Below are 14,496 nucleotides of genomic sequence, written 5' to 3'. Positions count from 1 at the left end.
ATTCTTTCAATATTATTATTGAACATCTGATTGTTTTATTCTGTGTACCGACCTTCTGCTTGCCTTTTGACCTCACTCTTGTCTAGCCCCTCTGTACCGTTGCCATCTAATATACGTTACTGACTCGGCCTGTCCCTGACTTTGTTTCTGCCTGATCCTCTTAATACGACTGACATCTGATTTACGTGTATGACGCTGCTCGATTATTGACTATGGTTTAGCTTAGTTACTCTGTACCTTGATAATGTTAACTTGCGCACAAGTTCTGACCGATCTAGACTACGCCTTGTACTATTGTTGTGTATTTATCTGTACGTTACCTCGTCACGCACCAGCGTGATATTTATAAATGGGAACGTTCGGATGTTTGGATCTTTGTTACTCGATCACGCAACAATGGCTGAACGGATTTGAATGAAATTTGGCACACACATAGTACATTACCTGGAATATCATATAGGAGACTTTTTATCCCCATAATCAAAAAGTGGGCATAGACAAATAGAAATTTACATAGTTACATAGTTATTTTGGTTGAAAAAAGACATACGTCCATCAAGTTCAACCAGAATTTGAATGGGAAAATGTAACCTGCAGCCATTCTTACACTGATAATGGTAGGGTTCTCAAACTTTGCACATGTGGCCACTGGGTGACTGGGATTAATATTCAGAAAAGTCGGTGGAGCCTACAAAAGCCAATCAAAATTCAGCTATTGATCCTCAAGGTGAATGTTTAATTGCTGCTATTCTTGCATTGTTAACCTCCCTGGCGGTCTATTAAAACCCTCTGGGGGATAATCCCGAGCTGAGCTCGGGGTAAGCCGCCACAGAGGATTTCTCAGGCCCTGGTGGGCCGATTTGCATAATTTTTTTTTTGTTGCACGCAGCTAGCACTTTGCTAGCTGCGTGTATATACCGATCACCGCCGCTCCACGCTGATTTGCCACTACCCGCAGTGCCGCGCCGCTCCCCCCCCCCAAGACCCTGTGCGCAGCCTGGCCAATCAGTGCCAGGCAGCGCTGAGGGGTGGATCGCGACTCCCTCTGACGTCACAACGTCGTTGACGTCGATGACGTCATCCCGATCGTCGCCATGGCGACGGGGGAAGCCAAACAGGAAATCCCGTTCTGAACAGGATTTCCTGTTTGCCTTGATTGCCGGAGGCGATCGGAGGGGGTGGGGGGATGCCGCTGCACAGCGGCTATCATGTAGCGAGCCCTGGGCTCGCTACATGATTTAAAAAATTAAAAAATTTAAAAAATAGTGCTGCGCCACCTCCTGGGTGATATAATTGTATCCCCCAGGAGGTTAAAACCGCCAGGAGGCAGCGCAGCACTTTTTTTTTTTCAATCATGTAGCTAGCCTAGCGCTAGCTACATGATAGCCACTGTGCAGCGGCATCCCCCCCACCCCTGCCGATCACCTCCAGCGATCAGCGCAAACTGGAAATCCCGTTCAGAACGGGATTTCCTGTTTGGCTTCCCCATAGCGACGATCGGGATGACGTCATCACGTCAGTGGAAGTCCCGATCCACCCCACAGCGCTGCCTGGCACTGATTGGCCAGGCTGTGCATGGGGTCGGGGGGCCCTCTAACGTGGCGGGTATTGGCGAATCGGCGGTGAGCGAGCTATGCACGCAGCTAGCAAAGTGCTAGCTGCGTGCAAAAAAAAAAATGTACAAATCGGCCCAACAGGGCCTGAGCAATCCTCCACGGTTGCTTAGCACGGGCTTACCGCCAGGGAGGTTAATGGCACAAGCCTCAAACCTAGTACAGTTGATCATTGGGTGACTGGGGTTCAAATTCAGAAAAGGGGGTGGAGCCACAAACAGCCAATCAGATTTGTTTCATTTTAATGCAAATTGATGCCAAAGACCGCAAAGCTTACAAACTTTGTCAGTGAGTAATTGTGTGTTAGGGTTAGGAAAAGTAAGCGGAGCCAACACCAGCCAAATACATACCCGGGCAATGCTGCGTCAGCTAATAGGATATAACTATGTCAGCCTCTATATCCCTCTTACTTCAGGTGTAGCCATAGCTCCCAGCTGTCCCTCTGTCCTTCTTTCCTCCTCGTTTATTCCTCTTTCTATGTAAATATATATATTTCTCTACTAAAAAAAATGTGCTTGATTGTTTGAGTGTTTATTCTCATCCTTTATTTTGACATATTGCTAATTTGAAATTGTTAATATGAAGGAAAATGAACCAGGATAGAAAGGACCAGCGTGGTTTGAATTATAAAACAACATATTTTTCATACAAAATCTTTATGGTATGCGTGACTAGGGGGCGTGCTGGGGGCGTGATCAGGGGTGTGGCTTAAGTGTCCCTCTTTCTCATCTCAAAAAGTTGGGAGGTATGGTGTACTTTAATATATGAGTGAAGCCAGCGGCGGCTCCAGCTTCAGATTTTTTGGGGGGGCTTAAAGGGGGCACAAGGGTTAGCAGGTGGGGCTCACAGGGGGCACTTTTGCGCCGCAGCAAAGAAATGGGCGTAGTCATGACATCATGTGGGCGGGGCTAACTAACGTAGTTGTACCAGCTAATTTAGTTACATTTAAAAAAAAAAAAATATGAGGTAAATGCACATAATGACAGACAGCGTTTCCCCAGTTAATGCACATAATGACAGTAATTGCATGTAATGAGAGACTGCCCCTCACCAGAAAATGCACATAAGAGACAGCTTTTCACCAGTAAATGCACATAATGACAGACAGCCTTTCACCAGTCAATGCACATAATGACAGACAGCGTTTCCCCAGTAAATGCATGTAATGACAGACAGCCTTTCACCAGTAAATGCACATAAGAGACAGCTTTTCACCAGTAAATGCACATAATGACAGACATCGTTCCCCCAGTAAATGCATGTAATGAGAAACAGCCAGTGTCCCCAGTATAGGTAGCCAGATGTATAGATGTCCCCAGTCAGGCTGGTGGTGGTGGGCTGGGGGCCCAAGGGCAGCTCAGGCCTGGCTGGTGGTGGGCTGGAGACCTCAGGCCTGGCTGGTGGTGGAGGGCTGGGGTCCCAGGGCAGTTCAGGCCTTTCTGGTGGTGGGCTGGGGTCCCAGGGCAGTTCAGGCCTGGCTGGTGGTGGGCTGGGGCCCCAGGGCAGCTCAAGCCTGGCTGGTGGTGGTGGGCTGGGGGCCCCAGGGCAGCTTAGGCCTGGTTGGTGATGGTGGGCTGAAGGCCTTAGGCGGCTCAGGTCTGGCTAGTGGGCTGGGGGACCCAGGGCAGCTCAGGCCTGGCTGGTGGTGGTGGGCTGGGGGCACAGGGCAGCTGAGGCCTGGCTGGTGGTGGTGGTGGGCTGGGGGCCCCAGGGCAGCTCAGGCCTGGCTGGTGGTGGTGGGCTGGGGGCCCCAGGGCAGCTCAGGCCTGGCTGGTGTTGGTGGGCTGGGGGCCCCAGGGCAGCTCAGGCCTGGTTGGTGATGGTGGGCTGAAGGCCTTAGGCGGCTCAGGTCTGGCTAGTGGTGTGGTGGGCTGGGGGCCCCAGGGCAGCTCAGGCCTGGCTGGTGGTGGTGGGCTGGGGGCACAGGGCAGCTGAGGCCTGGCTGGTGGGATGGGGGCCCCAGGGCAGCTCAGGCCTGGCTGGTGGTGGTGGGGTGGGGGCCCCAGGGCAGCACAGGCCTGGCTGGTGGTGGTGGTGGTGGGCTGGGGGCCCCAGGGCAGATCAGACCTGGTTGGTGGTGGTGAGTTGGGGGCCCCAGGGCAGCTCAGGCCTGGCTGGAGGTGGTGGGCTGAAGGCCTTAGGTGGCTCAGGTCTGGCCAGTGGTGTGGTGGGCTGGGGGCCCCAGGGCAGCTCAGACCTGGCTAGTGCCAGGCTAGAAGCATCAAATGCAAACAAAACAAAACAAAAAAATCACTCAAGTTGGCTTGGCTGCCCAGTGCCACCCACCTTGAGTCCTTCAGGTTCCTCCTGCGGCAGTCCTCGGATGTATGTGCGCGCTGGCTGGCAGTCACTCTCTGGTCTGGTGGTGTCCAGCTGCAGAGTCCCCACACTGTGAGCACTGCAGTGCTGTGCTGGCTGGCCTGGCTGCTTAACGGCCGTCGGAGCGGCAAGCGGCAGCCTCTCTGAAGATGGGCGGGCCAGGCGAGGCAAGGTGAGGTAAGCACGCTGCACACTGCGTGCGGTGCATGTCACGTGACAGACATCGTCACGTGACACAAATTTATGGCAGGGACGTTCCTTGCAGGCCGCTCTGTGCCTGCGTGGCTGCGCTTCTGGTGGGGCGGGGTTAAGTCACTCCGATCTGAGTGACAGCCAGGCCAGTACTCCTCCTTCCTTGAACTTGCGGCGGCGGCGGCGGCCTGCAGGGGGGCTTTAGTGGGGGCTGATTGGTTGACAGCTGGGGCTGAAGCCTGGGTAAGCCCCAGTGTAGCGCCGCCACTGAGTGAAGCAGCACCTGGGGCCATTTGCAATGAGATGCTTGGAGTTCCTTTTTACAGCTCAATCTCACCAACATTTTTCAGTTTCCAATAGTGTGGGAAGGGTTTAGAAACTTTTGTGGTTTGTGGTTGCTATCTGTGTTTCCGCGTGAGAGATTCTCCCTCACTTTATGTCCCATGGAAACTGGTAATCTCAGGGATAGGAAATGAGGAGCAGCAAATAGTGTCATCTGGATGTTCGGGTTCGGTGTGGTTCGGCCGAACATGCCCCTGACGTTCGGCATGTTCGAGCCGAACCCCGAATCCAACCCGAACATGTCCCTATAGGGTCCCATCATAAAAGGAGAGCATGCCCCGAGCGCGGGGGGGGGGGGGGGGGGGGTGGAAACGCGTCAAGAGTGCGCAGAAGTACCGCGATGACGCGTACGAGGGTACGTGTCATCATGTAGATGACGTGTACCCTCGTTCGTGTCATCGCGGTACTTCTGCGCCCTCTTGACGTGACTTACAAATGTAAACAGGAAGTGCGTCAAGAGAGGGCGGAAGTACCAGATGGTACTAGCGCCCAAGAACTCCGGCTTCCCTCTTCCTGCCCTCCTCCTCCTCAGGTACTTTTGGGCACTTAAATTTAATGCTATAGGGTACCGGCAGAAGGGAGAGCTTAGCGGGGAGGGGTGGGGGGCATTTCCGACCCCCCCCCCCCCCCCGTGCTCGGGGCATGCTCTCACTTTATGCTGGGACCCTATAGGGGGCTATGTTCGGCCGGACACGGCCGTGTTCGGCCGAACAAAGAAGGCCTGTTCGGGTTCGGGCAGCGTGCCCGAGCACCCTCCCGAACACCATGAGGTGTTCGGGGGGTGCCGAACCGAACCCGAACAGGCCAAAATCCGGGCGAACCCGAACAGTGGCGAACATCACTAGCAGCAAACTCTAAAGAAAGTTTTTTTTTTTTTGTTGCTCTCTCTGTTGCTTTTGGAGAGATTTCCCCATCTTTTGTCTGAACAGGAAGTAATGGGAATTCTTACAGGTGAGGGCAGAGGACAGCAAAAGAAATCTAAAAGAGGTTCAAACCACATCCCACACTACTGAAAACTGAATTTTTTATTTTAATTTGACCTCTACATCAGGGCCGTTCCGCCCATGAGGCGGTGTGAAACAAATGCCTCAGGCGGCACTTGTGGGGGGGCGGCACCCGCCTGTCCATGGGCGTGGGGGGCAGCTGAGCTGGAGGGGGTAGTGGGCAGGAAGGGGGTATTGGGCAAAGTGGCGGGGAGGGGTCGGACCCCCCTCCCTCGCCTGGGTCCCCAGATCTGCGCTCCCCCTCCAGCTTTAAAAAGTTAAGTAGCAGCCGCTATTAGTAAGAGGCAACGGGCGGGGATCACTCACCTCTTCCACGTTCCAGTGTGCGCTCCTCTGTCGTCACTTCCTGCAAAGCCGTCCACTTACAATACAGTGGGCGGCGTTGCAGGAAGTGACGACAATGGAGCGCACGCTGGAACGCGGAAGAGGTTACTAGAAGCAGCTGCTACGTAACTTTTTAAAGCTGGAGGGGGAGCGCAGATCGGGGGACCCAGGCGAGGGAGGGGGGGTCCAACCCCCCTCTCCGCCGCTTTGCCCAATACCCCTGTCCTGCCCGCTACCCCCTCCAGCTGGCCGGCCCCCCACCCACGGCTTGAGAGGGGGGGGGGGGCGGCGATTTTTTCAAACTTTGCCTCAGATGGCAAAAAGTCTAGGGCCGCCCTGCTTTGCATCCTTTATTAGGTCATCTGACCTCCAGCTAGCTGGTGACCTGCCCTGTCTGGTGACAACATTTCAATGCTGAAAGTGTGTGGGAAGTACAGAAGTCCCCACTCTGTAATAGTGTTGGGCGAACAGTGTTCGCCACTGTTCGGGTTCTGCAGAACATCACCCTGTTCGGGTGATGTTCGAGTTCGGCCGAACACCTGGTGGTGTTCGGCCAAACTGTTCGGGGTTCGCCCGAACTGCAGAATGCATGGCCGAACATGGCCGAACAGGGCCCCTGTTCGGCCGAACAGGGCCCTGTTCGGCCGAATACTGCCCCCCTATGCCCCCTATGGGGTCGCAGGCATAAGGGGGGAGCATGCCCCGATCGCGGGGGGGGTCGGAAATTCCCCCCACCCCCTCCGCTAGCGCTCCCCCCTCTGCCCGCTTCCCCATACAAAAAGTTTTAAACAAGTTCAATAGTACCTGGCTGGTGGCACTGGCTGGCAGTGGAGTGAGGAGGAGTCCGAGTAGCAGAGTGACGTTGAGGCCGGGCAGCGGGCGGTTCAGCGCTAGTACCCTTGTGGTACTTCCGCCCTTTCTCTGACCTCACGTCCTCTGCATACGAGGGTACGCATCACGCGTACCCTCGTATGCGTCATCACGCAGAGGACGTGAGGTCAGAGAAAGGGCGGAAGTACCACAAGGGTACTAGCGCTGAACCGCCCGCTGCCCGGCCTCAACGTCACTCTGCTACTCGGACTCCTCCTCCTCCTCACTCCACTGCCAGCCAGTGCCACCAGCCAGGTACTATTGAACTTGTTTCAAACTTTTTGTATGGAGAAGCGGGCAGAGGGGGGAGCGCTAGCGGAGGGGGTGGGGGGAATTTCCGACCCCCCCCGCGACCGGGGCATGCTCCCCCCTTATGCCTGCGACCCCATAGGGCCCCCAAAATGGGCATGTTCGGGGGTCCCATTGACTCCCATTGAGTTCGGCGTTCGGGCCGAACATGCCGAACATCTGGCCCATGTTCGGCCTGTTCGGCCCGAACCCGAACATCCAGGTGTTCGCCCAACACTACTCTGTAATAACAAAGTCTGTGATGTATGTCCTGAGCTTTATCCCCATGGGCAGGTCTAAAGCTCAGGAAGTCAACATGTTAAAAAAGACAATTTATTCCCCTTTACTTTGCTGCGTATGTGGTGTTTAGGTTTCTATAGGTCCACTAGAAAAATTCCCGCTACTTCGGGCACTTCGTAACTTAACTACTCACCCTGTCCTGTCAGCCACTTAAAAGTTTTCAGTTTTCCCTCTAATTCCTTGTCCTGTTTCTGTTTTTTCAGGTAATAAGCGGAGTTCTCCTGTATGCTCTCTGGAGAAGAGTTATGGTGAGAGGAATGCATTCCACAGTGATGTTTACATAGATAAATGTGAGGAGGTTCTCCTCAGGACTACAGATGGTCAATGAGAGGCAAATAATCCCCGATTGTAGGCAACTTGGAACTGGGCCTATCAAAGGCACTTCCTAATGACTTTGACCGGTTCTATCCCAAGCTGAGTACAATCTACCTGGAATTGTTTGTGGTCCACCATTTTCCCAAGGCTCTCCCACAAGTCACATCTCTGATGACACCACCAAAATAACAGATATCAGAGCAGTGGTGGTCTATTTATTAGATATAGGCCTCTCGCTTCCTTATTTAAGTAGAATGGAACTAATCATTTTTCCATCATCTCTGTCCACCTCTCTCATGTATTCCTCACATTCACTCCCTAACCAGCTCCTATCATCTCCAACTCAAAAACATATCTCGCACCTGACGTTTTCTTACTCAGGTCACAACTAAAATATTAGTACATGCTCTTATAATGTCTCATTTGGATTATTGTAATATACTACTTTGTGCACTACCAACTAACAGACTGGCATCGCTCCAATCTGTACTGGACTTGGCTGCTTGACTCATTCATCTTTCATATTATTTATTTATTTATTGTATTTATAAAGCGCCAACATATTACGCAGCGCTGGACATTAGTTTAGGTTACAGACAATATTTAGGGGTGACATACAGCAATATGACAATACAGGAATACAAGAAAGACCAGATCACACAGCACAGTATGAGTACAAGGTAATGCTTAGTCACTGGATGGAGCATGGAGATCACACAGCACAGTATGAGTACAAGGTAATGCTTAGTCACTGGAGGGGAGCATGGAGATCACACAGCACAGTATGAGTACAAGGTAATGCTTAGTCACTGGATGGGAGCATGGAGATCACACAGCACAGTATGAGTACAAGGTAATGCTTAGTCACTGGATGGAGCATGGAGATCACACAGCACAGTATGAGTACAAGGTAATGCTTAGTCACTGGATGGAGCATGGAGATCACACAGCACAGTATGAGTACAAGGTAATGCTTAGTCACTGGAGGAGAGCATGGAGATCACACAGCACAGTATGAGTACAAAGTAATGCTTAGTCACTGGATGGAGCATGGAGATCACACAGCACAGTATGAGTACCAGGTAATGCTTAGTCACTGGATGGAGCATGGAGATCACACAGCACAGTATGAGTACAAGGTAATGCTTAGTCACTGGAGGGGAGCATGGAGATCACACAGCACAGTATGAGTACAAGGTAATGCTTAGTCACTGGATGGGAGCATGGAGATCACACAGCACAGTATGAGTACAAGGTAATGCTTAGTCACTGGATGGAGCATGGAGATCACACAGCACAGTATGAGTACAAGGTAATGCTTAGTCACTGGATGGAGCATGGAGATCACACAGCACAGTATGAGTACAAGGTAATGCTTAGTCACTGGAGGAGAGCATGGAGATCACACAGCACAGTATGAGTACAAGGTAATGCTTAGTCACTGGATGGAGCATGGAGATCACACAGCACAGTATGAGTACCAGGTAATGCTTAGTCACTGGATGGAGCATGGAGATCACACAGCACAGTATGAGTACAAGGTAATGCTTAGTCACTGGAGGGGAGCATGGAGATCACACAGCACAGTATGAGTACAAGGTAATGCTTAGTCACTGGATGGAGCATGGAGATCACACAGCACAGTATGAGTACAAGGTAATGCTTAGTCACTGGATGGAGCATGGAGATCACACAGCACAGTATGAGTACAAGGTAATGCTTAGTCACTGGAGGGGAGCATGGAGATCACACAGCACAGTATGAGTACAAGGTAATGCTTAGTCACTGGAGGGAGCATGGAGATCACACAGCACAGTATGAGTACAAGGTAATGCTTAGTCACTGGAGGGGAGCATGGAGATCACACAGCACAGTATGAGTACAAGGTAATGCTTAGTCACTGGATGGAGCATGGAGATCACACAGCACAGTATGAGTACAAGGTAATGCTTAGTCACTGGATGGGAGCATGGAGATCACACAGCACAGTATGAGTACAAGGTAATGCTTAGTCACTGGATGGGAGCATGGAGATCACACAGCACAGTATGAGTACAAGGTAATGCTTAGTCACTGGATGGAGCATGGAGATCACACAGCACAGTATGAGTACAAGGTAATGCTTAGTCACTGGATGGAGCATGGAGATCACACAGCACAGTATGAGTACAAGGTAATGCTTAGTCACTGGATGGGAGCATGGAGATCACACAGCACAGTAGGAGTACAAGGTAATGCTTAGTCACTGGATGGAGCATGGAGATCACACAGCACAGTATGAGTACAAGGTAATGCTTAGTCAGTCACTGGATGGAGCATGGAGATCACACAGCACAGTATGAGTACAAGGTAATGCTTAGTCACTGGATGGGAGCATGGAGATCACACAGCACAGTATGAGTACAAGGTAATGCTTAGTCAGTCACTGGATGGAGCATGGAGATCACACAGCACAGTATGAGTACAAGGTAATGCTTAGTCACTGGATGGGAGCATGGAGATCACACAGCACAGTATGAGTACAAGGTAATGCTTAGTCACTGGATGGGAGCATGGAGATCACACAGCACAGTATGAGTACAAGGTAATGCTTAGTCAGTCAGTGGATGGGAACATGGAGATTAGACAACTCCAGTTCACTCAGATCCATAGGATGGGTGTACGGTAATAGAGGTGCGTGAACAGGTAGGACACAAAAGGAGGAGGACCCTCCCCGAATGCTTACAATCTAGAAGGAGAGGTGGGGACTTGAAAGGTAGGGGACCAGAGTTCAGCTGCTAGTTTAGAGCACTAGTGAGGGGTGGTAGGCCAGAGTGAAAAGGTGAGTTTTGAGGGCCTTCTTGAAGATGTTGAAGGAGGGGGCTGCCCTAATGGGAGGAGGTAGGGAGTTCCATAGTGTTGGAGCAGCTCTTGAGAAGTCCTGGAGGCGTGTATGGGACTGGGTGATGCGGGGGGGCGGTCAGGCGAAGTACATTGGAGGAGCCGAGTGAGCGGCTAGGGGTGTACCTCTGAGTAAGATCAGAAATGTAGGTTGAACAGGTTTTGTGGACAGATTTGTAGGTCAGGCACAGTATCTTGAGTCTGATTCTGGACTGGATAGGAAGCCAGTGGAGGGATTCATAGGGGGGATCCGCTGTGGTGGAGCAATGGGAGCAGTGGATAATTCTGGCTGCCGCATTCATGATGGACTGCAGCGGGGCAATTCAGGTCATAGGGAGACCAGACAGAAGGACATTGCAGTAGTCAAGGTGGGAAATAATTTTCTGTATGCTCTTCCTCTGCTGCTTCTCTCTGTCAAGCTCTCCATTGGCTACCAATTAACCAAAGGATCCATTTCAAACTCTTATTAACCCTAACCTACAAAGCTCTCCATAATCTCTGACCCCTGTACATCTCCTCACTAGTTTCCAGATACCAACCAAATCGCAATCTCAGCTCTGCACAGGAGCTTCTTTTGTCCTCCTTTAGAATCACCTCCTCACATTCACATATACAATATTTCTTATGTGCCTAAACCCTCCTCTGGAATCCCCTTCCAAAACAAATCCATCACTTTCCAGCCTTTTAAATCTTAAGCACTCCCTCAAAACTCCCTTTTCCGACAAGCATACGCTCTAACTTAGGCCATTCCCCTTCAACCTCTTTTCAAGTTGTATTCCTTACTAGATAACATAAACCCACACTGCCACTAGGTATACTTATATATACTACCTCTTGTTTCCCTGCTATTCTTTAGATTGTAAGCTGGCAAGGGCAAGGATTTCTCACCCTTTTGTGTTTTGAAATTTGTTATACATTTTATTCATCGTGTTACATTTGTCAATGTAAGTGCTACAGTACGTCTGCCAATTCTGTATTTTAGGTTGTAGGAACAGTGGGAGGCGCCCTTTGTATTTTAGGGTTTTTCCGGTTGAGTCTATATATATGAATAACGATGTTCTTGGCGCTCATAAGCTCTGATACCTTTAGTAAGCACCCTACTTGACCTGAGGAAGCGGCTTGAGCCGCGAAACGCGTTGTCTGAAGTGCTTGTTACCAATAAAGTAAATATATCTTTTACAAAAGTGGAAGTCTCCTTAAATAAGGTAGGCGAACATCGTTATTCATATATATAGACTCAACCGGAAAACAACCTAAAATACAAAAGGTGCCTTCTACTGTTTCTACAACCTAGTTTACCTCCCCACTACGTGGGGCCTTCACGACCTACTGGAAGTGAAGAATTGTTCTCAAGGAGTAGCGACCAACCCTAGGAAAAGACCGAGTGGGGACGGGACTTTCCCACATGCACGGCTGAGTGGTTGCCTCCTTAAAGGAGCTGTCAGGGCAAATTTAAATAAAATAAACGCTACTTACCAGGGGCTTCCCCCAGCCTCAAGCTCCCAGGACCTCCCTGGCTGCATCTCTGCGTGCAGCCGCTCAGGCCCACGTGGCGGTGATTGACAGCACCGATCGCGCAGGCACAGTACAGAGCGACCTCCAGGTCGCTCTGACGTCATCGCCGGGGACCGGGTCGGAGCTCCGGCAAACGGCTGCGCGCAGAGATGCGGCGAGAGAAGTCCTGGGAGCTTGGGGCTGGAGGAAGCCCCCGGTAAGTAGCGTTTATTTTATTTAAATTTGCCTTACAACTCCTTTAAGCAACCTACTCTTGTGAGTAGTACTACTCTTATTTATTATACCATTTTATCCTGAGATAATACACCAGTGTCCCGGTGTCCCTGTGTTGTTTTTTTTCTTTACGTCCACACAGCTACCAATTCTGTATTTTGTACCATTGTCTATACTTTGTTTATAACTTTGCATTATTATGTAAAGTGCCAAGGAGTATGGTGGGGCTTTATACATTAATAATAATAATAATATTTTAAAAGGGCCTAAATTGAAACCCCTCCCTAACATCACCAAATGGCCCCACCTTAAAATGTAACTTCCTTTTATTGGTCCACCTCTGTAACATGTACTACTTTACTACCTCCTAGTTTTAGGATTCCCATATCAAACTTCCACAGAAAGGCAGAGGGCCTCATTTCAGGAGGTGCTTAGTTGTAAGTTGTCGTTAAAGTCAATATTACCCGTCCTAAAAAAACAAAAGTCAGATACTCACCTAAGGAGAGGGAAGGCTCTGAGTCCTAATGAGACTTCCCTCTCCTCTCCCAGTGCCCGGTCCCGCTCAGGACCCCCCGTAGCAGCAGTCGACCAATTTTGTCAAATACTGCCACTTCCGTTACCGAAGGGAGGTTTTGGAAGTCTTTGGGAGCACTCGGGCTCCCGAAGACGGGCCGCTCCATACTGCGCATGCGTGAACGCCCTTTATTGCATAATCACGTGTGCGCAGTATGGAGCCGTCTGTCTTCAGGAGGACTCGGCTCCCAAAGACTTTCGAAGTCTCCCCCAGCTGTCAATTTTTCCTTATGTCCCCTGTCCATCATAGGTAGCTAAAAAAGGCAAGAAGACAGGAGCGCACCGCTGGTGCAATACATTTTTTACTTTAAAAAAGACACGCTTAAAAATACACTCACAGTGTATAGTAGAGTTAGAGCGCCTGTCAGGCCTGCCGGCAATCCTCTCCTGTCAGCCGCGCTTGGCCAGTGCAGTGGATGCCGTCTGACGTCACGACGCGTTTCGGCGTTGACCACGCCTTCGACCTGACGAAGGCGTGGTCAATGCCGAAACGCGTCGTGACGTCAGACGGCATCCCCGTGACCTGACTCCGCCCACCGCATCCAGCTCCACGCCATCTACATCGGTCCCCGCAGCTCTGGCCAAGCGCGACTGACAGGAGAGGATTGCCGGCAGGCCTGACAGGCGCTCTAACTCTACTATACACTGTGAGTGTATTTTTAAGCGTGTCTTTTTTAAAGTAAAAAATGTATTCCTCCAGCGGTGCGCTCCTGTCTTCTTGCCTTTTTTAAACAGATCCACTGGAGCCACCCAGTCATTGGAGCAGCACCCACCTATCCCTTCCAGTCCATCAGCGTGTTCAGACAGCGCAGTGTTTTTCTTTGCTGCTTCATAGGTAGCTGGAGGTGCCCCCAAGTATTAGGTAGCTAGAGGAACCTCAGTATTAAGTAACTAGAGGTGCTCCAGACTATAGGAAGATCTTGTTAGTAGAATTCCCGAAAACCAGGTAAGTAACCTCTCATTTACACTCTCACCAGACTCTGCATAGGTTAAAAGGGGGGGAGGCACTAGAGGGGGAAGAAGTGAGCCACCTTTCCATCATCGGGCGCCTGTAGGCACGTGCCTACAGTGCATCATGGTAAATCCGGCCCTGAAAGTAGCTGAAGACACAAGAGGACAATTGACCAGTCTGGCTATTTTTGATTGGATCAGATGTCATGGCATACTTCTATATTCACAGCACAGACCAAAAACTTTCATACAATTGGCAAAAATTGATCTGACCACTTTTGTGACCGTGGGCTAGGCACACACTATTCTTGCCAGTGGGTGGCTATGTGTACTAGCATTATAAGAAAGCTCATGAAAAGTCCTGTTACTTTTATGCTAAGTATCCTGGTCTCAGCATCAGAAATACTTCTTGAAGCTATATATATTGCTGTATATTGGTATGTAGCCCCGCCCTAACAGTGATGTCCCAGTCTAGTCTGTTTAACTATGTGGAATTATCCTACCAGAACATTCTGGGAGATGGGATATTATTTCTATTGGCTTCAGAACACAGAGTAACCAAACATTCCGCAGAGCTGCACCTGACAGCACTTGATATGTTGCCACCTGTGATAAATTTCAGAATCTAAATCAGGGTGACTAAATAATCTATAAAGCAATATTGTTAAAAATATACATTTTATTCATGACATTATTTTCAGTATAGTTCCTCTACTTTGCGCACTGTCCTGCCCCCATCTACCCTCCCCCGGGTACCCCTCATCCCTGTGGTTTCTTATTTCCAAGGTATAGGTGTG

At 50.4% G+C, this 14,496-nt stretch overlaps 1 protein-coding gene across 2 annotated transcripts in view; it reads left to right on the top strand.

Moving 5' to 3' along the window:
• The window catches only part of LOC137542537 (ecto-ADP-ribosyltransferase 5-like), a 90,950-nt gene that overhangs the window by 20,411 nt on the left and 56,043 nt on the right, over positions 1-14,496 (top strand). Inside the window, exon 2 of one of the 2 annotated variants that reach the window (XM_068264541.1) lies at positions 7,456-7,500. The exons of the other annotated variant lie outside the window; for it this stretch is intronic. Coding sequence (XP_068120642.1) covers positions 7,456-7,500 — 45 coding nt within the window. The remainder of the gene's footprint in view (positions 1-7,455; positions 7,501-14,496) is intronic. 2 annotated transcript variants of the gene reach the window in all.

This window comes from Hyperolius riggenbachi, chromosome 2 (genome assembly GCF_040937935.1).
Source record: "Hyperolius riggenbachi isolate aHypRig1 chromosome 2, aHypRig1.pri, whole genome shotgun sequence".
NCBI lineage: Eukaryota > Metazoa > Chordata > Amphibia > Anura > Hyperoliidae > Hyperolius > Hyperolius riggenbachi.
Note: the sequence above shows the minus strand (reverse complement) of the source record. Positions and strands in the feature narration are given on the sequence as shown.